The 23,971-nt window shown below is 43.4% G+C and overlaps 1 protein-coding gene across 2 annotated transcripts in view; it reads left to right on the top strand.

The window, feature by feature from the left end:
- The window catches only part of SLIT3 (slit guidance ligand 3), a 590,204-nt gene that overhangs the window by 416,397 nt on the left and 149,836 nt on the right, over positions 1-23,971 (top strand). Inside the window, exons 1-2 of one of the 2 annotated variants that reach the window (XM_053226652.1) lie at positions 16,109-16,251; positions 20,953-21,024. In XM_053226652.1, coding sequence (XP_053082627.1) covers positions 16,238-16,251; positions 20,953-21,024 — 86 coding nt within the window. In that variant the 5' untranslated portion in view covers positions 16,109-16,237. Of the gene's footprint in view, positions 1-16,108; positions 16,252-20,952; positions 21,025-23,971 lie in introns of those variants that run through there. The other variant, XM_027034042.2, reaches the window with a different exon arrangement.

The raw sequence follows: 23,971 nt of genomic DNA on the forward strand, positions 1-23,971 counted from the left end.
CAATCTGACTCAAACAACTAACTATTCTTAAAACAATAGTATGAAATCAGTCCAGAACTAAAATAAGAACTAGGGGCCTGGAGCATAAAGGGTGGGGGACCCAGCCTTGCTTGGGAGATGTCTGTGAGAGGCACTGGTTGTGGCTCCCATTGACTCCTTTGTGTCTAATGTCCTGGCCTTTGTTGCTCTTAATTTGTCAACCCCTTGGAATGTTGTCAGTGGAGGAGGTGCCCTGTCCCGACAATGTATTGGAGAACTGGGAGGGCCTCATCAGGATCGAACCCAGAGAACAAAGCCTCCTTTCAGTTACTTTGAGGCCTTTGTCTCCCCAAAACAGTGTAGAGTGGAGGACCTCTGGTTTTCTTTGGAGCCTTTCTGGGCTTCTCCCTGTGAGTGCCATACAAGCTGGGGGATGAGTCTGGCCAGTTTTAAGTTTATGCTGACTACACTGCACCAGTAAACTGTGATCCCGGCGGCTGGGCCATGAGAGGTTTGCCATCTGCCTGAGGCCGATATAATGCACACATCTTGTAGGGAGAAAGAAAAGGGCATCTAAAAAAAAAAAAAAAGATGTCAAAACTCATCATGCTTCCTCAAACTTGGTTACTCCATGAAGATGATTTTTTACCTATGGTGGGTGGTGGGCAAGTGAAACCCACTACTATTGCTGTTAGGAAAGAAAAACACAGCTTGAGATAAGGAATTAAGCTAGTAAAGAACCTAGTTAATATGTCATTAAGACTTCTTGTAAAATTAGGTTACCAAACCATATGTTCTCATTTTTTTTAAGAAGTGTAATGAAAGGTACATTCAGAAGTATGAATACAGTTTTATGTATGTGCATGTTCACATGAGAAGTAAAGTCTGAATGATATAAACCAAGATGCCAACAATGGTTATCTGTAAACGGTAGGCATTTAGGTGTTTTTAAATTTTTAGTCAATTTTATCGAGGTATAATTTACTACATTAAAATGCATTCATTTTAGCTATACAGTTCAATGCATTTTGACAAGGATATAGTCCTGTAACCATCCCCCAAAATGTGCTTTGTATCTGTATACAGGCAGCCCCCACTCCCCCTTACCCACACGTCGACCCTGGCAGACACCAACCTGCTTTCAGCTACTAACATTGAGGAGCTGAACGTTCACATAACTGGTCTCATACAGTGTGTTGCCTTGTGTAACTAGCTTCTCCCACTTAGTATAATATTTTGAAATTCATCTTACGTTGTATTGTCTATTGGCAATCTGTTCTTTTTTTAAAATGTTTTTTTTTTAACGTTTATTTATTTTTGAGACAGAGAGAGACAGAGCATGAATAGGGGAGGGTCAGAGAGAGAGGGAGACACAGAATCTGAAACAGGCTCCAGGCTCTGAGCAGTCAGCACAGAGCCCGACATGGGGCTCGAACTCACAGACCTCAAGATTGTGACCTGAGCCGAAGTCAGATGCTTAACCAACTGAGCCACCCAGGCGCCCCCAATCTGTTCTTTTTGATTGCTGAATAGTACTCCGTGGTACAGATAGACTACAATATGTTTATCCATTCTCCTCTTGATGGGCACTTAGGTTGTTTCCAAGTTTGGATTATTATGGATAAAGTTGCTATGACCTTACACTTACATTTTCATTTCTCTTGGGTAAATACCTAAGAGGGAGTTTGTTTTATTTATTTATTTTTTTACCTTATCTATTTACCAATATTTCTACAGTGAACATACATTACTTAACAGCAATCAGAAGAAATACCAGAGTAGTATAGACACCATATCCTGTTGTTTTAGAAAGGTGACATAAATTGGGAAAGCAAACCTTAGTATATTTAGGCCATGGCTGTCTTGATTCCAGGGTGGTACATCCAACTGCTCCCTATGAGATTTAGATGTGATTAGAGAGATTCTTGAGCGCTTGCTAAGAATTCATAGGGCACTGAACTGGCAAGGATGTTGAGCAATATTTTACACTGACAGAGGGAGTGTCACCAGTATAACCCCCTTAACGAGCAATCTGGCAGCCGCTATCAAACGTGAAAATATGCATACCTCTCAATCTATCCTTTTAACTCTAATGAATTTGCTCTAAAGATAAACTTGCACAAGTCCCCAAATGATGTATAGGTAGGCGTCATTTGCAACGAAGATGTCTTGGAAGCCACCTAAAAGCCCATCAGTAGGCCACTAGTTAAATGAATCATGGTATGTCATTCACTGGACTGTTACAGAGTAGTTACAAGCAATGAGATTGATCTTTGTATATGATACAGAACAGCATCCAAAGCTGATAAATGAGAAAACAAGATGCAGGAAGGTCAGTACAGTTTTTGTCATTTGTGCTTTTAAAACCATATGCTTGTATTTGTTCTCATATGCTCTTCTATATGTGAGGTATTTGTGGACACATTTATGGGAAACTCTAATAGTTGCTGCCAGGGAAGCTAAGTTCCAGAACAGGAGGGTTAGGGCAGGAAGGGTATTACATTTCACTCTAGACTTTTTGATGCCCTTTGACCTTTTCTTCATAATGTGAATATATTTACATATTTTAAAAATTGTGGGTTAAATCCATCTGATCTCAGCCCAAAGAATGGGAGCTCTCCCATTTCACTTGATTCCGTGGTATGACATAGATAATAGAGAGTGCTTTTCTGAGCAAGAACTCACAAGACTATGAGCCAGCCATGCCCCATGCCACCTGTCTTTGTCAGTTGACCCCCCGTAACTGGAAACTATGATCATTACCATTTGCATAAGTACAACCACATTGACCCACAGTTCTGGCTGCCAGTTCTGAATGAGGGGAATTATTTGTATTCCATAGGCATCTCTGATTGTGGCCTTGACCAGCCCTGAGATATCTTTGAACAACGAATCACCAGCAGCCAACCCCATGACCTTTGGAAAATGAATTTGCCCGCCGTTGGGCCGGCCCCAGTTCTCTTGCCCAAGTAAAATGTCAATTAGATCACTGGCTGAATATCGCTTTTGTCTAGTTAAGCATATTCAGCTCACAAACCTGCAAATGTTTGCTTGATTCCTTCTAAAAAAAGATTCCACACCCAAGTTCAAAGTGTGCTTCTGGCTCTGTGTGGTCACTGAAAGGAACCAATGTATTGATTCATTGGGAAGATACAAATATTGAGTCATTATTCAATTGTCAGGCAAACCAAATGGTATGGTGTTGTGAACAGCCTGCATTTAATTTGGGTTTGTGAACACTCTGGTCTCATGGCATGGGGGTCTTGTGTACAGCATTTTTCTCCTCCTTCACTCCCAGCCTGCACTGCTATCTAAACCACATGAATGAAGAAGATAAAACCCAACTTAGATGATCTTAGGAGTTATAGACAAGAGAGAAATGAATGGGGAAGAGGAGAGGGCTGAGCAAGGGAGATTCACCCCAGAACCATAGAGTGAGAAGACACTGCCAGGCAGTAAAACCTTAATTAACTGTGACCAGTTTCTGGAGTCTTCTGCCCTAGACTCCAGCACATTTCACTGGGGTTGAAACACAAGGGGTTTTCCTGAAATTTCCTTAAGCAGAATATCCCTGCCCACATTCCCTTTTATCTGCCTTTTACTGCCCATGCCTTATTTCAAATAGCCCAGGGGATTCCTTTGGTCCTGAGTCAGCCTTAGGCCTGTTTTTCAGCTACAGGGAAAATATACAGACCACAAAGCCAAGATTCTGAACTCGAACTCTACTTTAGAAATGGTCCCATTGTGTCCTCCAGAGAGAAGGCCAGTCTCCACTAGTTACATCTCTCATCCATAGCCCATTAAGTGATGTTCTCACTGTCAATAACCAGCTGCTACTGTTTAAAAGGGCTCATCTCTGCCCTGTACACAAAAATCCCAAGGGCCCCAAGCTAAGGACATCTGCTTTGAATTTTGAGGGGCTTCCTTACTGTGTGTCTCAGAGGTTAAATGGTTGAGTCAAGCCTTTCCGGGTCCTCTTCACGTGTCTTGGGCCATTTTAGAATGAGCACTGGCACTCAACTTTCTTTTGGCTCCACTCTGAAATTCCTTCATAGCATTTGCACCTTCCTAGCAATTAAGATGGCCCATGTGCAGTTGGGGGAACCTGCTGTCAACCAGTATAATTGAGTTGTGAATGTGCAAATTTTCTCTGCTGGATTGTTCATCACAGAAGACGAGCCTTCTCAGTAGACTATTAATCCAAATGCCTTTTCTGGAATCAGCTCCTTAATGCAATTAGATTTCCTAAAATGAATTCCTTTCTTTGCCCATTTTACCACTGAGACAAGTATGAGCTGTGCTTTTATAAAAAGTGGTTTGGCTAGCATGCAATTCCTCTACTGCAGCCAGCCTCTCTGCCTGTTGAATTGAGGACCTGAAATTCAAGTGGCTCTACTTAGACTCCTAGACTTAGCCAAACTAGAAAGGACTTGAAAACGCAGTCTGCACGTCTCCTTTTTTAAGAGGTGACGATTTAACTTGTCCAGAACCATTCAGACAATGAGCAGGAATTGTGACCAAAACCTGGGTCCCTTTGACCTCTGCCTGGGTCTTGGTTTGTAAAGGTGGGTGAGTGATAACACAGGGAGGTTCAGTGCCACTGGGAAAATAGTTCATTGTTACTCAGAGCGATCCTAGAAATGAGAGGCTCACCATGCAGGGAGAGCCACATAGGGAAGCACCAGAATCAGGAGGCAGAAGCAGGAGCAGAGGGGAAGCAGAGGCCTGAGCCTCTATTGAGGTTTGCTTGGGAAAGGCAAGTCAAGACAGGGTAAATACCTTAGTATGCCTAGTTCGAATCATTCCAGTGTGCCTTGGGATATGGGGGCTGTCCCTAGTGGTCTGCTGCCTGGCCCTGGGTGATTAAGACAAGGGGATATTGGCCTGGTATGTGAGAGAGAGAAAGAGACAGAGACAGAGAAAGGCAGCTGTTGCAGGGATGGACTCAGGATCAGGTGGTTTGTGTATGAAAAACAGGCTCCCCGACAAGTTGTTTACTACCTTCAGGAATTAACTAGCTCTGGGAGAGGCCGTCTCTCCTCAGTCAGCAAGATTCCCCACCCCCCCACCCAGATGTCAAACAATCATAAAATGCAAAAAAAAAAAAACTATGATGGATATACCCCTAAGTCCCTGGGACTCCAATCCTTTTTAGCCCCCCACCTCCTCATCATACTTGAAGCCCTGGACTTGAAAGGGCCTTGGATTGAAAGGATCAAGCATCCCTGGATGCTAGGGGCCTTCAGACTTGACAATACAATTTGATCATCATTCACTGTCTTATTTTTTTCATTCATGTATCTTATATCACTCTTCTCGTCCCAAGTAGTGTGACCTAAGGAGTTTGTGATCAAGCCCTGGCTATTCTGAAAGTTATCTTAGGATTTAAAACAATTATTTCTCTCTGATCCTGTCTGTCCTTTTCTTTAAAAATGATGGACTTGGACTGGATGGTATCTAAGATTGCTTCCAATACGAAATTCTACGATTCTATGGTTGTCCTCACCCAGAGAGCTGGAATCTCCTTCGGCAGGGTGGAGGGCCGGTCATAGTAGGTGATATTGTTAATGACCTAGAAGCAAACAGTGATGCTCTGAAGTTAGGGGGATGGAACAGTAGGCAGGTAGATGTTGCCCGAGAAATAATGTTACGGTTTGCTATCAAGGTGCAGAAAATAACTCGAAGGAAGAGAGCTCATTAGGACTGAAAGTCTTGGCGATCGCATTCCCTTTCTCCCCCACCTCCTCCTGCCCCCACTCCCGAATAAAACAAAAAGGTCATCTTCTCCTACACACACACACAGATTCTTTTCTGAAATATGTGGGATGCATAAAATAGCAAATGCCGTCAGATCTCAAGTTGGGCAAATACAGAGACAGCATTTTCAGTCTCATTGAAAAGTAGTTGTCAGAAATATGCCATTCATTCAGAGTCTCTAAGTGCTCTGTCAAGCTTTAACTTGATTAAAATTGAAAACCACATTGCTTGAAAACCAAACGCAAAATCGAAATCTCTTTACTCGGTGCTCTTAGATTCTGAAGCCTGGGCTTATGGATTATCCTCAGTTAATTTATGCCATCTTTGTGCCATACATTAATTTTGAATATATTTGTTGAAAATTTCCTGTAGCTTGCATTTATGGTTGTCAAAGGGGCTTTTATCTTGAAAAAAATGGTGCTGGTTTTAATTACAATTCTAAATAGCTTCATAACCATCGTGAACCCTGGATTTACATCATCTTTATGACAGCCACGCAATTCCCGCTTTATTGATTTTGTCATTTGCTTCATTACAGTTAATGCAAACCTTTTGTACAGACACAATTCTGGTGCTGCGCTCTTCTTGGAGGGGTTCGCATAGAACATCATGACCGAAGGAGACCCCATCCCTCCACCCCTGCTTCCACTGCAGTGCTGACCAAAGGAAAAATCAGGACGGGAAATAGTTCCAAAGTGGCTATCCATCACAGACAAAGGAAATGTTAGCTCTGATTATCCAACCCTTTCCTCTGATCCGATGGGTTCTGACTTTTCTGTTTTGAAGTCCTGTGAGATGACATCGCTCACTGTGGAAGGACTGTTGGGTTCACCCCACCCCAAGCCACACGTGCCCTCTGTTCAGAGAAGACCTGTAGCAGCGGTGACTGCCTTCCACATTTCACATGCGACCCTGCTGCACCCAGTCCATCCAGGGGCAATGGGGCCGAAGCGTATTGGGATGTAAATGTGTTGTGTCCTATGCTGAGCTTAGTCCCAGGGTGTGAGTACCCAAAGAGTGAGTGTGGAACCTAGGTTGGAAAATTGGAACCTTGGCTGGTGAATTTGAAAAGGAATTTTTTAAGGGGAAAAAAAAAATAGAATGAGAGAGCTCAGGGAAATGTAAAAAGACACAAGCTTATCCATTTGTATCCATCAGGCACAAGCTTCAGAAAGCCAACAGCAGCTGAGGGAACAAAGAAAGGTCCTGGGCACCCCATAAGTAAGGGAGTTTCTTTGTGGCAATTTGTGGACAAAGGCCAGGACACTATCTAGGTGGAGTTGGGACAGTTGAGAAAACAGCACTTTTGACCTAGGAATGAGCATTTTCCCTTTCAGGTCCAGCTTCAAAGGACCCTGCTTTTCCCAAAGCAAGGGTTGTAAGAGAACTGGCCTTTAGGCGGGATATAAAATAGGGTGAAGTTACCAGAAAGAGCAATGTGAGTCCAAAGATCATTTCAGGAGGGGAGAGGGGTCCCATTTCTAATGTGCTTTAGGGGCAAATCCAGGAAGGTCCTAGACGGCTTGTCTGCCCTGGGACCTCCCAGGGACTTATCAGTGAATCACTCAACTGGAGGGTGTCACCAGGATGGCCTTGTCCAATTCTGCCTTCACACGCTGTGTTCCCACTTCTACATTCTCACTTTGCCAGTCCCCAATTTCATGGGGGGACTCTAGCCTTAGCTTTCTGAGGCCACTCAGAAAAATTAGTGAAAGCTTTTCAAAAGTTGCCTCTGGGACTAACAGGATGGGGAAAGATGCCGTTTCTGACCAGGAAGAGGAGACGTTTCACGGAGATGAGGTAGAAGGAGCCACAGCAGCCTGATCCCTTATTTCTAACCCATAAACATGCAAAAGCTTGAGAGAGCAGGTCTTTTTCTAACTAAGAAATGCTACGTGAATCTCAACCCGTTAGTTAGGCACTGTTGTGGCCTTCTGAGCTCAGTGGGTTTCCCGGGGAGCATTTTGGCAGACGTTAATACCACTTTTTGTTCATTCTTGTATTTTTTTTTCTAACCTGTTCAGACCTCCAGGGCCCCCGTCCTAACTGCTCCAGGCAGAGGAAACTCATATTTGCATTCTCAACATGCTGCATTAAAAATAAAATCAACTCCTCAGATAGTACCTGTAACAACAAAATGAGAAAATTCTCATGTGAGGACTTCAGGGGCTGGATTAAAATTCTGCAGCCCTGAATATCAGCTCTGGAGGGGTGCACAGAAATCATCTATTTCACAGCTTTGTTTTACTGATAGGGAAATTTTAGCCCAGAGAAGTTAGGCCACGACCCAGCAAGGTCAAAGATCTTTGTCATTTGATTTCCAAGCAACCTTTATTTTTTCCCACTCAACCATACCATCTTAGATAAAACTGTACTGCTGGCAAATGAGTAAAAGAAAATCATTCTTTTTCCTTTTTCCCCCAGCACGGTACTTCTTATCCTCAGTTCTGAAGTCTAAGTCATGCTCTCATTTCCCTTTCCTGGAATCAGGGGAGGAATTAGAAGCTGATTTCAGGTTTGACATGACCAAGTGGCAGTAACCACAGTGGAAAACCAGAAACCTTCAATCCTGATGTGGAAGCTTGTTGATAGAACTGGGCCTCACCATGCACCCGGGTGGGAACTGTTTCAGTGGGGTCCCTCTGGCTTCTAGCCCTTTCTGTCCTCTGTTTTTCTGGCCTCTTCCTTCCATTCCAGCTTGTTTGGTTTCATTCAGCTCCCCGAGACCATGTGGCTGCTCCAGAGTCCAAGTTAGAGAGGGAAGAGTAGGGAAAATGAAGAAGACTCCCCATTTCTACCCAGCCTTCATCCTCCTCTCTTTCCCCAGGAGCCTTGCCCATGGGGCTCCCAGAGGCTCCAGCAGAGAAGAACTTCTGGTCAGAGACACTTCTCTTTCTGCGCCAAGGAGAAGATCATGGCCTCCTTGCTAGCCTTCTTAGGGGCACTAAAGAACCAATCTGAGGAATGGGAAGAAGGAAACTTAATGCAGCCTACTGAGTTATCTGTGCTGGGTACCAGTGGAGAAGAGGGTGCAGTGGTGTGGACAATACAAACTAGTGGCTAATCCCACAACATTTTACATTTGACTTGGGAATTGAGCAAATGATCTCTCCCCCTTGCATCGAGTTTACCATCCTCATTCTCTTTGCTTAAACTGTTGTTGTTGTTTTTATTTTTTTGTTTTGTTTTGCTGAGTGCAAAGTGACAGGTAGTGTCCCCAAAGCCAGCTAAGTGAGTTTTTAAATTTGCTATAAATAACCCCCAAAAGTAGGTGGATTAAGTCTCCCCATGTTTCTTTCCTTCCTTCTCTTTGTTCTTCAGATGCCAAGATCCTTCTTTCCACGTGAGGTGGAATTGCGTTTGCCTCCTGATGGTACCTAGTATAAGCTCTGGCCCTGGGCTTCCTTGCCTCTGTGATGATGTCACAGGAAAATTATCCCCACAGTGTGATGCTCTCTTAAAGCTCCTCCCTGCCACAGGAAGAGCAAGCCCCTCTTTGGTGGGGGGTGCAATTCACATAACAGAATTCAACATTTTAAAGTATACACAATTCAGTGGCATTTAGTACATTCACAATGTTGTGCAGCCATCATTTTTATCCAAACCATTTTCATCCTCCCAAAAGGAAAACCCATACCCATTAAGCAGTTATTCCCCACACCCCTCTTATTCCCAGTTCCTGCCACATACCAATCTGTTTTTCTGTTTCTGTAGATTACCTGTTCTGATTATTTCACATAGAGTCACATAATATGTGTGCATTTATGTCTGGCCCTTTCGCTTAGTATAATGTTTTCATACTTCCTCCATGTGTATTGCAGCATGCATCAGGGTCCCATTCTTTTTTTATGACTGAATAATATTCCATTGTATGGATATGTCACAGTCTGCTTACCTGTTCATCTTCTGATGAACATTTGGGTTGTTTCTGCCTTTTGGCTATTGCAAACTGCACTTCTATGAACATTTTTATACAAGTTTTTGCTTGAACACGTTTTTAGTTCTTTGGGGCACACACCTAGGAGTAGAATTGCTGGGCCATCAGATAACTCTATGATTAACTTTTGAGGAACTACCAAACTGTTCCAGGCTGCACCATTTTACATTCCCACTATCACCGTGAAAGCCTCCCTGTTTCAACACATCACTTTCTAGCTTTTTGATTCTAGCCATCCTAGTGGGTATAAAGTGGTAGCTTGTTGTAACACCCCCAGGGTTGTGTACCACGTACTTCCTGTGTGCCAGGCACTATGGGGCAGGTGCAGCTGTGAGCAAGACAGACCTTGCCCTGCTCTCCCATTGCCAGTGAGTCCAGGCACTCATTATGCATTAAAAGTAATGGTAATGAAAAAAGAAGCCAGCCTTTTCCTAGAGTATTTCAGTTTGGTGCATTAGCTGGATTGAATGTGGTTATCAGCACTGCCCATGTTGCTGAGTTTTGATGCCCCCTTTTTCAGCAGTTAATTACAGGGACCTTGATGTCCCATTACAGTGAGCTTACAAGACATATTTTAATTGGCTTCTGCTGCCACAAAGACACCTTTGAATGACACCTCACTAATGGCCACTGACCCTGCACATCCCAGTACATGACCTGGTTAGTACTGCTCAGTTGTTTCAGGTTGTACAACTTTAGAAGACAAGTCTGTGTCACCACTGGGGAAGGCCATGTCCAGGAAAGATTGATTAAAATCTGTGCAATTTGCCAGTTGCCTGGAGCAAAGAGAGCCATTTCCTTGAATGTGCCTCAACCTTGCTCAAGAAAGCACTAAGCTGTCCCATCATGGTCAGAGGCCACCTCCCAGGTCCCAATAGGCAGCTTGAATTATAGCATCTCCTTAAGCTGTAGGTGCCTGCCCGTTATCCTCAGCAACTGGAACCCAAATCAGTCTGCTTCCCCCAGTTAAATGGCGTGGGACTTCCAGGGAATCTAATTGAGAGACACACAGGGGACAGTGAGGGGAAACCATTGAATTACTGCCCTTACATACCATCTTCTGGGTAAGAATGCTTGCAGGCCAATGAAAGTAACTGGATTCCAGTGACATATGCCAAGACCAAACCTTCACTCTTCTCACTAGCCTCTTCCCAACTGAATATAAATGAGTTAAGTCCACATGGTCCTAATACATGCCCCCTATCTTTGCACTTTGGAAGGCAAAGAGAAGGATGGCAATGGAGGGTAAGCCCTGAGTCCCCTGGATCAGGAAGACAGGTTTGACTCTGACTCTCTGATGTATTAGCTGAGTTACCTTGAAGATGCTATATAACCTCTCTGAACTTTGTTTTCCTCGTGTGTTTACAATTAGCCCTACTACTGTGAAATAAGTGCTTTAATGGAAGGATGACCAAAGTGTCAGGAGGTCTGGAGAGAATTCACTTCGCTGAGTTTGCACAGGAAGGTTTCCCAGAGGATGTAGCCTCTGAGGAGGGCCTTGATGGATAAGAAGGGATTCCCCAAACAGAAGAGGCAGGAAGGACCAGCACGATGAGGCATGGAACCATGCAAGCACTTGGTACACTCGCATATTGCCTGCAGAGTGGGTGGAGTGGTGCCATGCTGAGGAGTCTGAGCTGTGTACAGAGAAACAGCACCACCTGTATCATTATCATTATGAGCATGGGCAGACCTGGGTTCAAGGCCAAGCTAAGACTGAACTCTCAATGTCTCACTTGCTTTTTCTGTAAAACATGGATCATGATGTTTTGAGACCCAGCAGAGATAAGACATTTAAGATGCCCAGCTCAGTAAATGGTGACTAGGTGCTATGTGCAGTTATGATTGTGCTTGTGTTATTGTTATAACTTGTAGGCCATGAGGAGTCATTAAAGGTTCATGTCCAGATGAAAGAGTGTCAAGATTAAGAAATTACACATCACTGGGTGCCTGGCTGGCTCAGTCAGTGGAGCATTGACTCTTGATCTCAAGGTTATGAGTTTGAGCCCCGTGTTGTGTAGAGAATGCTTAAAAATAAAATCTTAAAAAAATTATAGACAGTAGTGTGGCTTTTGGCTATTTTTGGTGCTCAGCAGGTAACTTGACTGAATATTAATTTAAAATGGCCACCAAGGAATGGGGCTCAATTTTGTAATCACTCTCCCTAAAGGTTCTCACCTATGGGAATTGTAAGTATGGGCCCATGTTGACGACATTCTCCCAGTAAGAGAAAAATTTGTATTTTCTTTCATGTAGGCTTTTGATGGCTTCTCATATTTCAATCTCCTATCAGCTAGAGAAGTACAAAAAAGCATATGAGTCTGAACTGCTGCCCTCAGTCCAGAAAAAAATATATTGAATATCTCAAATAATAGATTCTTTGGTCTGGGACAGAAGAAGAGGGGATAAAGGGATAGGCTCAAAGCACAGAAGGATCTGAATAAGATGAACAGGAACTTTTTCTTAAGAATCTCATAAGAAATTGACCTCAGGCCACGTAACTTCAGATCTGAAGGAGACTTTAGAGATTATATAAGATGAATTCCTGTATTTACTATTATTTATTTCAAAGGAAAGAAAACTAATGCCACAAAGACATTTTCAGAGCGCATACGTTTCATTACTTTCATACTCAAAACTTCCTTTTGGGCTAAATGTTACTCCCTCCATTTTACAAATGAAGAAACAGACGTGGGAACATGAGTGCTGTTCATAACCTGGGTGGTTTATAAACAGTCCAAGATCAGCATGCCAGCAGATTCTGTGTCTGCTGAGGGCCTGCTTCCCAGAGGGCTGGCGGTCTTTTTGCTGTGACATCACGTGGCAGAGGGGGCAAGGAATCTTTTCAGGGCCCTTTTGTAAGGATACTAGTCTCATTCATGAGGGCTCTGCCCCACTTCCTAATAACCACTTTAGAGGAGAGTTTTCAACATATAAATCTTGGGAGGGGGGAAGACACGTTCAATCTATAGCATTCTACCCCTGGCCCCCCAAAATGCATATCTTCTCACAAGGAAAGTATGTTTCATTCCATCCTAATAGACTCAAACTCATTCCAGCATCAACTTAAAAATCTGAAATCCGAAGTCTCATCTAAATCGAGGCTCAAGGTATAACTCACTTGGAGCAAATTCCTCTCTAGTTAGGAACCTGGAAAATCAAACGTGTGCTTCCAGAATGCAATGGTGGGACAGGCCTAGGACCAACATTCCCATTCCAAAAGGGAACAATAGTAAAGAAGAGAGGAATGACAAGTAGGTCCAGAGCAAGCCCAAAACCTTAAAACTCAATAATAATCTTAGGCTCTGTGCTCTGCCCTCCAGGTCCACTGAGACAGGTGTGAGTCACTTCATTCATCAGCTAGAAATTTATGGGCACCCCAGTCTTCTATTTTATTTAAAAAAAAGGGGGTAGCAAATGTTGAGACCCTCCAAAAAGTTACTTCACATGGGTTGGAAATATGAGTAAATTCAGAACGTTTTAAAGTTCTACATGAGAGATTCATGTGATTCTCCTAAAGGGAGACAAAGCTCTTTGGAGGTCTGAGAAGGCCATTTCTGTGTTTCCTTGATATGGCCTTGATGGACAGTCAGGGAGAAATCCTGGACCAACCCAGAGTAGAGCTGCTTACATCCTGTATTTGAATGGAACCCAGCATCCTGCCTGGGCTCTTATGCCTGAAGCTGTTTCAGTCCTGGAAGAAGTACTCGGCTCTGGCTGCCGTGTGTTGCTCATATTCACATGTCTGGAATAGTTTCTCTAGAGTCCAATGGGAAAATTTCTGAAACCCCTGTGGGGGTGAAAAAATTTAAAAACTCCCGACAGTTTATGCTGATTGACTTGAAAACAGAAATAAAAAACCAGAGATGTGGACGGTAACTTTCAAGCCTGTTAATAAAAGTACTTTTCATCTTTCCAGTTTCTCACTCCCTTTCTCTTCCACCAGGGAGGAACCCCAGATGGTTATCACTCCAGAGTGTAACTAGGGAAACCACAAACCTGCCCCAATTGCTATGGAGACAGCCTTTTTTATTTGTTTGGCCTCTGAGTATTCATGACATCAGCAAGGAGGCCAAGAAAAACACGGGTGCTTCTTACAAAGGCATTTTAATTCCCAGTGAGGAAAATTAAGAATGCACACTAGGACCTCTCAGCAACTATCAGGGCTCCCACCAGCCCCGCTGTGGGTATAGGTGTGTTTGTAAAGGGACAGCCCATTTTACAGGAGATGCAGTGAGGAGCCTTGAGTTGATGTCATTGATGTGCAGAGAATAAATCTGTTTCCAGTGGAGTCAGCCCCAGGGATACAACCGGGGAATGACCACCACAGTTTGCTGGGATGGATGAGTTCCCCAGGATGGGTGTCAGAAGTTTCAGTGCTAAAATGAGAAAGTTCCAGACACACCTTGGCAAGCTGGACATCCTAGGTATAAAAGCACTTTGTTCCTAGTATCACAAGAAAGGGACACAAAAAAAGGACGGATTTGAGATCAACCTCAAAACAGGAGAGCACATTTTGCAACAAACACCAAACTTCCTTGATCCTGTGGTCTACGAGTGGCCACTAAGTGAATGAAACTCTCCTCCACATGAATATAGGGTGTTTTTGTTTGATCTGCTTTTGTTTGGTCGGTTGGTTGTTTTTGTTGTTGTTTTATTTATCTAGAAATGCTAGAAATTGGTTTCAAATGGATACTCGTCCAAATTAAATGAGAGCTCAGCTTCTTCCTAGCAACTATCCTTCATGCTAAATTGGTTTGCAGGGATTTTCCCCCTGCATTTTTCAGCACAAATTCATTTGCCAAATCCCCAACAAACCGGAAACTATGTAAACACAGAAGTGGAGTTATTGATATTTCCCAGTGATGTGTAAAACACCCCTTTATTCTCCAAGGTCTGGCGTGCTTCTTTGGTGCTAATCCATCATCTGTGTTTGCATTATTGCAGAGCTTGGTTTCAGGAGCATGTACTGGAGTGGATGCAGTTATTCTCCTGCTGAGAAGTTGCATGTGTTGAACAGCAATGTGATACATACTTAATAAAAGGTATTATGCTAGGCATGTGGCAAAGTGTGCATAAGGATGCTTGTTGAAATAGATTCTGCTTCAATTTTTAAGTTAAGTTCTAAGCAGGATGTTCTGATCAGAGAGCTTAATTAACCTAGAATTCTGTCCTTTCCAGAGTAAGTGTGGTTGGTTAAAATCTTTGGAATACTAACAATCACTTAATTATCTAAATATATCTGTAAATATGACTGGAGATGGGCACATTAAATTTCAGAGGTCAGCAGTCACTTTACCCATTTTATAATATGCATTTGCATTTATATGCATACAATAAGGAGATATTACATGTAATAATTATGTAAGAAAAATAGACATAAAGTTGTCATCTGTAGACAGGAATCTTTGTGGATACATAAATAATGCATGGATCGGTAAACATATCAATATGCATGTGTTCTTGGGTCTGGTGGACAAGTGTACCAAATGTGCAAAATAATAGATTCACCTCTTTTTGTTCATTTGAGATGTTATTTTAATGTGGAATTACAGTAGCTCCTTAATGATGAGAAGTAGTGACAATTCATTAGCAGACTGTGGCTTAGATCAAGTGTTTGATTTGCCTACAAAGTGTGGCCAGTACTCAATTATATGGAGTGTATGCTTTCCTTTTGAACATATTTTTTCCCCTTTGCCAGTTAAAATAACCTTGAGCTTTTTTTTTTCTTTTGAAGACCCCAGCCAGCAGCAGACAAATTGTTCTTCAGTAATGATTTTTTTTAGAATCTTAAACTGTCATTAAAAAAAACAAAACAAAACAAAACAAAAAACCCTTCTGAAGCGCTACGAGATTTCTTGTTTTCTGCTTAAAGGACAATCAGATAATGAGAAGAAAAGAAACAGCATGTCAGGGCTACTTCATGTTTTGTCTTCTGGCTTGTTTTAAGAAAGCAGGGATTCCCTGGGGTTTTTTTGTTTGTATCTCTCTTTCTTTTTAATAGTTGCAACACTTTGAGTACACTCCCAGTACATATGCGTAGGAACATATATTTTTCATCAAAAATAAATCTGAATTGGTTTTTAGAATCCTCTTATATCTTTTAAGATAGTCAAGATGTGAAAACCGCATGTGTCGCCTCTCCCACATATTTTCAAAGGATGTCGTACACTTTATTTTGTATCCTAGGCACCTAATACAGTATGAACATCTACGAACACTCAGTTGCTCTTATGGGTTAATTAATTGTTGGATTCTGAGACCATAGGCTTGCTTTGAATTTCTCTTGTGAATTTCATGCAGAAGTCCTTCTACTTACTGTGCGCATTTTATGGAGATAGTTTTGCTCGGAAATTAGCAAACCGTTTAATTCCAAAGAGCGCTGAACCTTAGCTACTTCTCCCATTTAACGTGAGGGCTGCAGTGACGGCAGCTGCAGTCCTGGAGCAAACACTGCGGCTGGATTGGGGGCCGGAGCAACAGTGCCCTTAGGCTAAGTTTAACCATCCAAGGGCGGAGATGCTGGGGTCGCCCAGAACATCTGGATGAAAAGGAAACATCTGGATGGATGTGCCTTGGTATGTAGACCTTGTATCTAGATGACTAGTTGAGAATTCTACTTTTCTTCCAGATATCCAAAGCCTGTTTCTGGAGATTTCTGTCTTCGAGGTATTTCTTCCTCCTGGGGACTCAAATGCATCAGGGAAATCATGAGATTTTCTTTCTGCCTTTGTTCTTGTTGTAGGATGGTGGTGGTGGTTAGGAGATAGGTACATTGCCTTAATATTGTAATCAGTTTTTTTAAACCCTTTTTAAAGGATTTAGATCTGCTTCTTTAAGTTTTTGAAGTGCAAAAATATTTCTGTCCTGCCTCAATTGTGAAATTTGAAACTGTGATTGAAAGAGATGAATCGTGATAATGTTATGCTTATGAATGGGAATTCTTACAAAAGCACCATCTCCCTGTCTGCTGTGGGTGAAGATTATTTTAGGTCCTCACTCACGCTGGCTTTCCCTTCTGACTTGTTTATATTCTCAGAGTATAAAAATACAGTAGTCAGAAAGCTCCTCTCAGGGAGTCTGCATTTAGTTCTTCTCAGAGGAGTCCTTTCTAAATGGACTCTGGTATCATTTTAGCACACATTGTTTGCTGAAATCTGAGCTGCCCAGGGAAATTAGAGCAGTTAATTTAATATTGTGAACGTTTTGGGGCTTCCAGGCTTAGTCACAGGCAGAAAAGTATAAATCAAATTGAGTTTTCTGTATAAAGTAGATGACAATGAAAGTTGCTTCCAAAAACCAGCCCAGCTTTCCCCCATCTGCTGCCTTCCCGCTCCTCATCTTCACGCTGGGCCCACAGAAATTCACGTTATTCCAACCTTCTCCCCAGATGCTCCCTCAGGGGAGGTCTGTGTGGCAGAAAGCTCCCAGTGTGGTCGTAGAGGGAATGCTACCACCATTACCCCCTGTTAATAGGGCCATAGGGCCGCAGCCAGGACTGTGGAGCTCATGGCTTAGCATCTCCCACCATGTAGTCTGAGCCCAGCCCTGCTGTACTTCAGGACAAGGACTTACCCCTGCAACCACGCGTGACCAGCTGGGAAGTCCCTGGCACTCTGCTAGGCACCAGGGCAGGCTGTTTTGTATGGTAAAATTGGATTCGGTAACAGTGCAATATATACCTCTTACTGCCATGGGAAAAATAGAGCGCCATCAGGCATCCTAAGACTGCCGAGTTCTCTGTGCTCCCCTTTCTAAAGTTCCTTTTGCACATACAAGCCTCCTGAGTAATGGAGTAGGGAGTGAGCAATGGGCTTTTTGCTTTGTTATTGAGAGGATCTTTGAAGGAGTCCTTTCAAAACCATGAATTGGACCTTTGACCTGAGAGCTTAGAACACAGTTCAGCAGCCTCCATCAACCCCCAGAAACAAACTGCTAGCTAAGTCAAAGGCTTTGGCCTTAGCTCTGGCAGATTCTCTGTGTGTTTAGTCGTGCTCCACTCCTAACACCTGCAAAGAAATGCTGGGCTTGCATTTATTTTGTACTCCCTACTCCATGCTTCAGGACTAACTTTTGCATGTCTGAGATGTAATTTTGAAAGAAAAAGAACCCTTATCTGAACCAAGCGTGTATTTACTTTGCTTTAGGGGCTAGTTTATTTGCATGAAATACCAGGATTGATTACAGACAATTAATGACCTTTTTATGAACACTCTGATACTTGGTGCCATAAAGATATTATAGCTGGACAGTGAAGTAATTCTCAGGTTTTCGTTTGCTTGACGTGACCCTCCTAGGCCTTGTACCTCTGTAGACTTCCCTGATGAACAATGCAGATGGGGAACGACTGACAACTGAGGCTGGGAGACTGTTTATCTGTGAGTAGAGTGAAAGGACACAATCTTGGTTATAATAAATGTTTTCCAGAAGAGCACACTTCTGCATAAATATTTGAAATTTTGATACATTTCATACATTCTAAACCAGTCTATAAAAATACACGTACAGAGATGCTTCTGATATTAAAGCTCGGTTTTCCCCATTACTAATAAACGAGTAGGTGCCAACTCGTGCCACCCACTGAACCTGTTTAAACATCATGGCACACTGATCATGTGTGACACCTCTCTGCTTTCAGCCTCACAGCGACCAAGCCCCACCTAAGACTCTGTCCCCACTGTGCCAGTACCCTTGGTGGCCAGGCTCCAATGGGACGCTGACTAGTGGGTTTTGATTTTCATCTTTCGCACGTGTCCTTTCCCTCACCCTTTTTAATCTCTTTCCACCACTTAATTCTTTCCCTTCTTTCTTTCTTTTTTTTTTTTTTTTGAAGTTTTTTACTTATTTGAGAGAGAGAGAGAGCAGGGAGGGGCAGAGAGAGAGGGAGATAGAGAGAATCCCAAGCAGTCTCCCCACCAGCAGCTCTGAGCCTGACTCAGGGCTCAAACTCAGAACCATGAGATCATGACCTAAGACGAAACCAAGAGCTGGGCACTTAACTGACTGAGCAGCCCAGGTGCCCCTCCTTTTTTTTTTTTTTCTAGGAGTTTCTCTTCTCCCCTGCAGATTGCATTCTTTCCATATAACATTCTGTATACTTAGAGCATCCTGTTTGGTTTCTGGTGCTCAAAAAGAAAAGGAATAGAACACACCTGACAGATCCAGCAAATAAATAACATTCTAAAAGCAAGGACCTCTCTCTGAAATGTCTGCCCCAAAGCAGATAGATGCACGACAAACTGCCATCTCTACGACACTCTCCTAGACTTCTCAATGTGATGATTTAGAAACTTTTCTATTTAGGAGGATGCAGCCATTTTTGCCGAATTCAGCATATTTATTGAACAATTTCTTGGAGCCAAAAGCCAACTCCACTGTATTTCTGCTTGGTAAGGTTTGGTGGCCTTGGTATGGGGCAGGGGTTGTTGATTCATCGGCCCTTAAACTGATGATAAATCTAGAAACTGGGCAGCAGTACTAGGCTGCCTTAATAGAACCTTTTCAGGGAATCAGCAGCCTCAGTACTTACAGGAAATCTTTGGAAAGGATATCCAGCAAACTCATGTGAAGAAAAACTCCAGAAGAATTCCGGGTAGCAAGAACACTGAGATTTCACATGAGTGGGCATCAGCGAGAACTCTGAACACTCGATGTAGAAGTTGCCGACCTAAAGAGTGCTTCTGCTTCATGAGATACCCATTTCCTGTTTATTTTTAAGGCCTAAATGTCTAAGTCTCATATCGTGAGCATTTATTGGGATGATTCCATTCCCTGTAATATCGTGACAGAGCCCATCTGTTGTGACACACGACATCAGTCTAATTGTATGTGTTTCATCCACGTGCACGTACAGAATCCTGTATCTATCTGGTTTCTCGATGAGAAAAGTATTTTAAATCCTCCTTCCTGCTGCAGAATATAAAACCCTCTGTGAGGGTTACCGAGTGTTATCATTGATACATGTTTTGCACGGAGTTGTTGGGATAAATGAGTACAAGTCATAAGTGAAAATGCCAACATCAGGCAATCCCTCCACCTGAGAGGGGCTGATTTTTTCTAAGACAAAAGAAAAAAAAAAGTCTATAAGGGAGTTTTCTCAGTACAGCCATACTTCTTTAGGCCATTCCCCCCAAAGACCGTGGTATGTTCTGTACACAAAATGCAATAGACAATCTGGTGCTAATACACATTTTCTATATCCTGTCTTTTAGCAAACAAATTACTGATACATAACATGATATTTGAGTTGGAATGTGGTCTTGACTTACACATCAGATCTATTTTGATTTAGAGATAATGGTGTATATTTGTTATCCTTCAACTAAAATACCTCAATTGCCAACTAGAATGTATATTAGTCAAGACATCCTTTTAAAAGACATTATTTTCATGCTCATAAGATGGAAAGGAAAATTTAAAAAAAGGAATCCTGAAATAGGTGCATTTAATTCTCCCCAATTTAAATTTAAGTGGTACATCTTTAAGGCAATAACAATATTCCTTTTTTTCCCCCATCAGGAATGCTTCCATCAATGGATTTCTTTAATGTTGATGGTGGTTGGTGCAGTTTGAGGGAATCTGTATTTAGTCAGAAAATGCTTCAATAGAATGACCTACCAGATGGGCCCCATAACAAAGCACGGAGGCATCAAACCACCACAGACATTTGGTGCTTAGAATAATAAAAAGACTATAAAATTAGATTAGTTGAGTCTAATTTGGAATTGGTATATTCCCCATGCACCCTCGCTGCTCTTGGGCAGATAAAGCCTTGAGATTTAGCACTGTGTCAGAGCAGAAGACTGCAACTTCCAGTAAAGGGAGACGAGGGAGAGGGAGAGAGGGAAAAAAGCATTCTGGGAGGTCGCGGAGGGCAGAGCAGTGACCTCCAATGATTTACAGGCCTTTAGCTTAATGAAATTGTTTCAGTGACATGACGGTAAGAGCTCGTAATGGATTGGATGCCCTAATGTAATGAAATTACTCCCTTCTGCCTAAAAAAAAAAAAAAAAAAAAAAAAAAAAGCGCAATTAATATTTACTGAGACCTGACAGCCTTTGGTGCGCTCGTCTGTGTAGTTCTCTCAGACAGTCAGAGAGCAGAGACGGAGCAGCGTGGCAGACAAGCTGGCTCTGCGCGAGCTCCTGGCGGGGACGAGCAGAGCCTGCCAGGGGTGGAGGGACAGGCGCTAGGGTGGCCGGGGACGCCCGGCCCGGGCCGCCCGGCTCCTCGGCGCTGCCCCCACTCAGCCTTCATGCCCTCCCCTTGCTTTTCCACAGGCAACTGGACAACAACCACATCAGCTGCATTGAAGATGGAGCCTTCCGAGCACTGCGCGATTTGGAGATCCTGTGAGTTGATTTTGCGACCGCTGCCTTGTGTGCGTGTGCGTGTGTGTGTTGTCCATGTGAGGAGGAAAAGAGGGGGAGTGTGTGTGCAGGGGGGTCCGTGTGGATGCCTTTCTGTCTTCTGCTGCAGTGCTATTAAAATTGGGAACCGGGAGATCCCTCTGGCTCACCTTGGCCAAAGTGTTCGCAGGCAGCAAAGTGTGATTTCTCACCTCCCACAAACTGGGGTTCCTGCTAATTAAGTCTCAATTGAGTCCTTTCTCCCCCGGTGCTCCCGCGGTATTTGTTGCTGGGTGGAACAGATGGGCTGGAATAGCCCCCCAGTGCCTGCCAGAACATTCAGGGAGAGTGTGTTTGAGTGTGGGCATGGGAAGAGACAGGTTACAGGTCTGGGAGATGAGAGAGGGGTAAGACCAAGGGGTCAGTAGGAATCACCCAGAATCACAAAGGGACCTTGGCACAGGGCTGGGGGCAGGGGGCAGGGGGGAATGCCAAACAGCCTGGTGAAATCTGGTGATTGCCATTGCTCCTGGGATCTCATCTCGGGTTTAAATCCAAACTTTAAGCAGTAACCTTAAAGTGGCAGGGTGGGAGCAAGATGAGAAGAGGTGGAATCCCACCCTATATAGCTTGTCTAGAAAAAAAAAAAATTGTAGGTGCCTTTGTGTGCCCAGATTTTCAAATGGGTCCAACCTGATTTCCGGGGAGTCAGTGGGGATGGGGGGGAGGGTGGAACTCAGCTAGGAACCATCTTGGGGTCATTCAAACTAAAGTTGAATGTGTAAGAAAACATTTTGATTGTTGTCCCCAGAGCGACACTTCTAGCTGTCCCTGATTTGGAAAAGCCCGGAAAGGAAGGCAGTAAAGCCTAGTAGAACTTGTGTCAAGAGATGTGTGGTTCAGTCCCGACTCAGCCCCTAATTAGCTGTGTGACCTTGGGCAAGTCCCTTCTGCACTTGGGATCTCAGTTTTCCCGTTTGGAAAATAGAGGGTTTGTTGCTATATCTTGCAGGCGACTTCCCTTTTCCAAGCTCTGTCACTGCTTGGTTCTAAAAATAATTCTGATGGTACAGTTCTGTCCAGTGAATGATAGGGTAGGATTTGTTGAGCATTCCCCTGAAAATCAAAAATTACATAGTCGCCAGGTTACAGATCTCTGACTTCCAGAAGAATGAATAAATGTCGAACAAATGAATGAGTGAATATGTAAAAACATCCCTTTATACGTGAAGGAAGGTCCTCCTCCTACCTTCCTTTCCACCTGGCCCCTGCAGACAGTAGGCACGGGTTGGAGAAAGCCTCTCCACGTTGTATGAGAGGAAGGTGATTCCAAGAGGAATCACGGGAAATCAAAGGGGATGCTGATGCTGCAAGGTGCCGGAAATCTGACGAAAGCCGCGAATTCCTGGGACAGAAACGGCAGGACCCACAGCCAGGGAGGTCAGGTTGTCAGTCCTAAGACGGATGATGGCTTCTCACCCAAACTCTGACCCCGGAACCGGCAACAAATGCAGGTCTGCTAGGGAGAGGGTGCCAGCCCAATTTAGTGACTTAGGACTTCTCTTATCAAGAGGCTGAGGCTGAGAAGGATAGGCGCAGTTTTCCCAGCCTGCAAAAAAAGCATTTCGGGAAAGGGCTGCTAGGAGAATTTCACCCTTTTCTTGGGAAGGATGAGAAAATTCCTTGGGAAGAGACCAGGAAATGGAAATCACCAGCTGCCATGAAACAGCTGTGATGACCTGACAGCCTGCATGTAGTTCTCTGCACTGGGAGTGCTGATGCCTCGTCTCAATGGGAGACCTGTCTGGGGCAGAGGATAGGGCTGGACAGTCAGATACTGTGGGTATGGGGTCCTGGGTGCAGTGGGACTCAGGCCAAATGGCTCAACTTCTCTGAGTCTGTTTCCTCAACTTTAAAAAGAGTCAGCTTTTGTACACATAGAAGTGGCTTTCTGAATGCCGTCCCATCCACTCCCCTAACTCTCCATCATGCCCGCACCCCCATCAAACCCCGTCTGGGACAGAACTGAACTGCTCCTCTCTATGCCAGTGCTTTGCTATTTTTAAAACATTGGTATATTATAGCATGTTGGTACACCAGGTTTCTCAAACGTGAAGCTTAAAAGCCTCTGGGGGGGGGGGGGAGTAGTTCTCCTTCTCTATTATTGCAAAGAGCCCACAGGACCTGATTAGTTTATCTCCTCAATTCCAAACAAAGCCAGATCAATAGCTTTGTTTTAAAGACGCTCTGATTTGGCTTCACATGGCTAAGTACTTAAAATTAATCATAATCATTTATTCCGTGGGTTTTTAATTTCCAGCAGAGGCACACGGCTTTGGAACCATCTATCTTAATGGTGAGCCATTCTGAAATTGGCTGGAGCCGACATCTCCATTTAAAGAATCTCCTCTCCCCACCCCCAGACCTTCCAAATCTCATTTGCACATTGACATTTTATAATACTTCTCCATAATCACAACTTAGCCATCATAAAGAACCTTGACAATGAAATAATAAATAGGAACTAAGTGAAGGCATCATATATTAACTTAATAAGTTTTTGAGAGAGAGAGGTTCAAAACACCTTATCCCCAGAAAACTCATCTTTAAGTATCAAAAGCTTTAAAAGTCTGCAGATTAAGAAGACAAAATAGAGTAACTTCAGGTGTATTTTCTCTCTGACATTAGGCAAAAACAAGGAAAGCCCATGATTATTCCATGGAAAGCTCTCTCAAAATTAACTTAAGGAAAGTTTGTGGGTGTCAACTAGTGGAAATATTTCACAAGGGATCCCCCTGTTATTTCATCCTTTCTGCGGATGAAAATGCTGTAAAACTTCTTCCCATCCAGGCTGGGGTTGGTCTCACAGGATACACTGAATGGGAACTTAGGAGGTGAGCCTGGGAGAAACACTGGCAGTAAGAAGAGAGGAATGGGCACAAGGCTGGAA

The sequence above is a fragment of the Acinonyx jubatus genome, chromosome A1 (assembly GCF_027475565.1).
Source record: "Acinonyx jubatus isolate Ajub_Pintada_27869175 chromosome A1, VMU_Ajub_asm_v1.0, whole genome shotgun sequence".
NCBI classification, from domain to species: Eukaryota; Metazoa; Chordata; class Mammalia; order Carnivora; family Felidae; genus Acinonyx; species Acinonyx jubatus.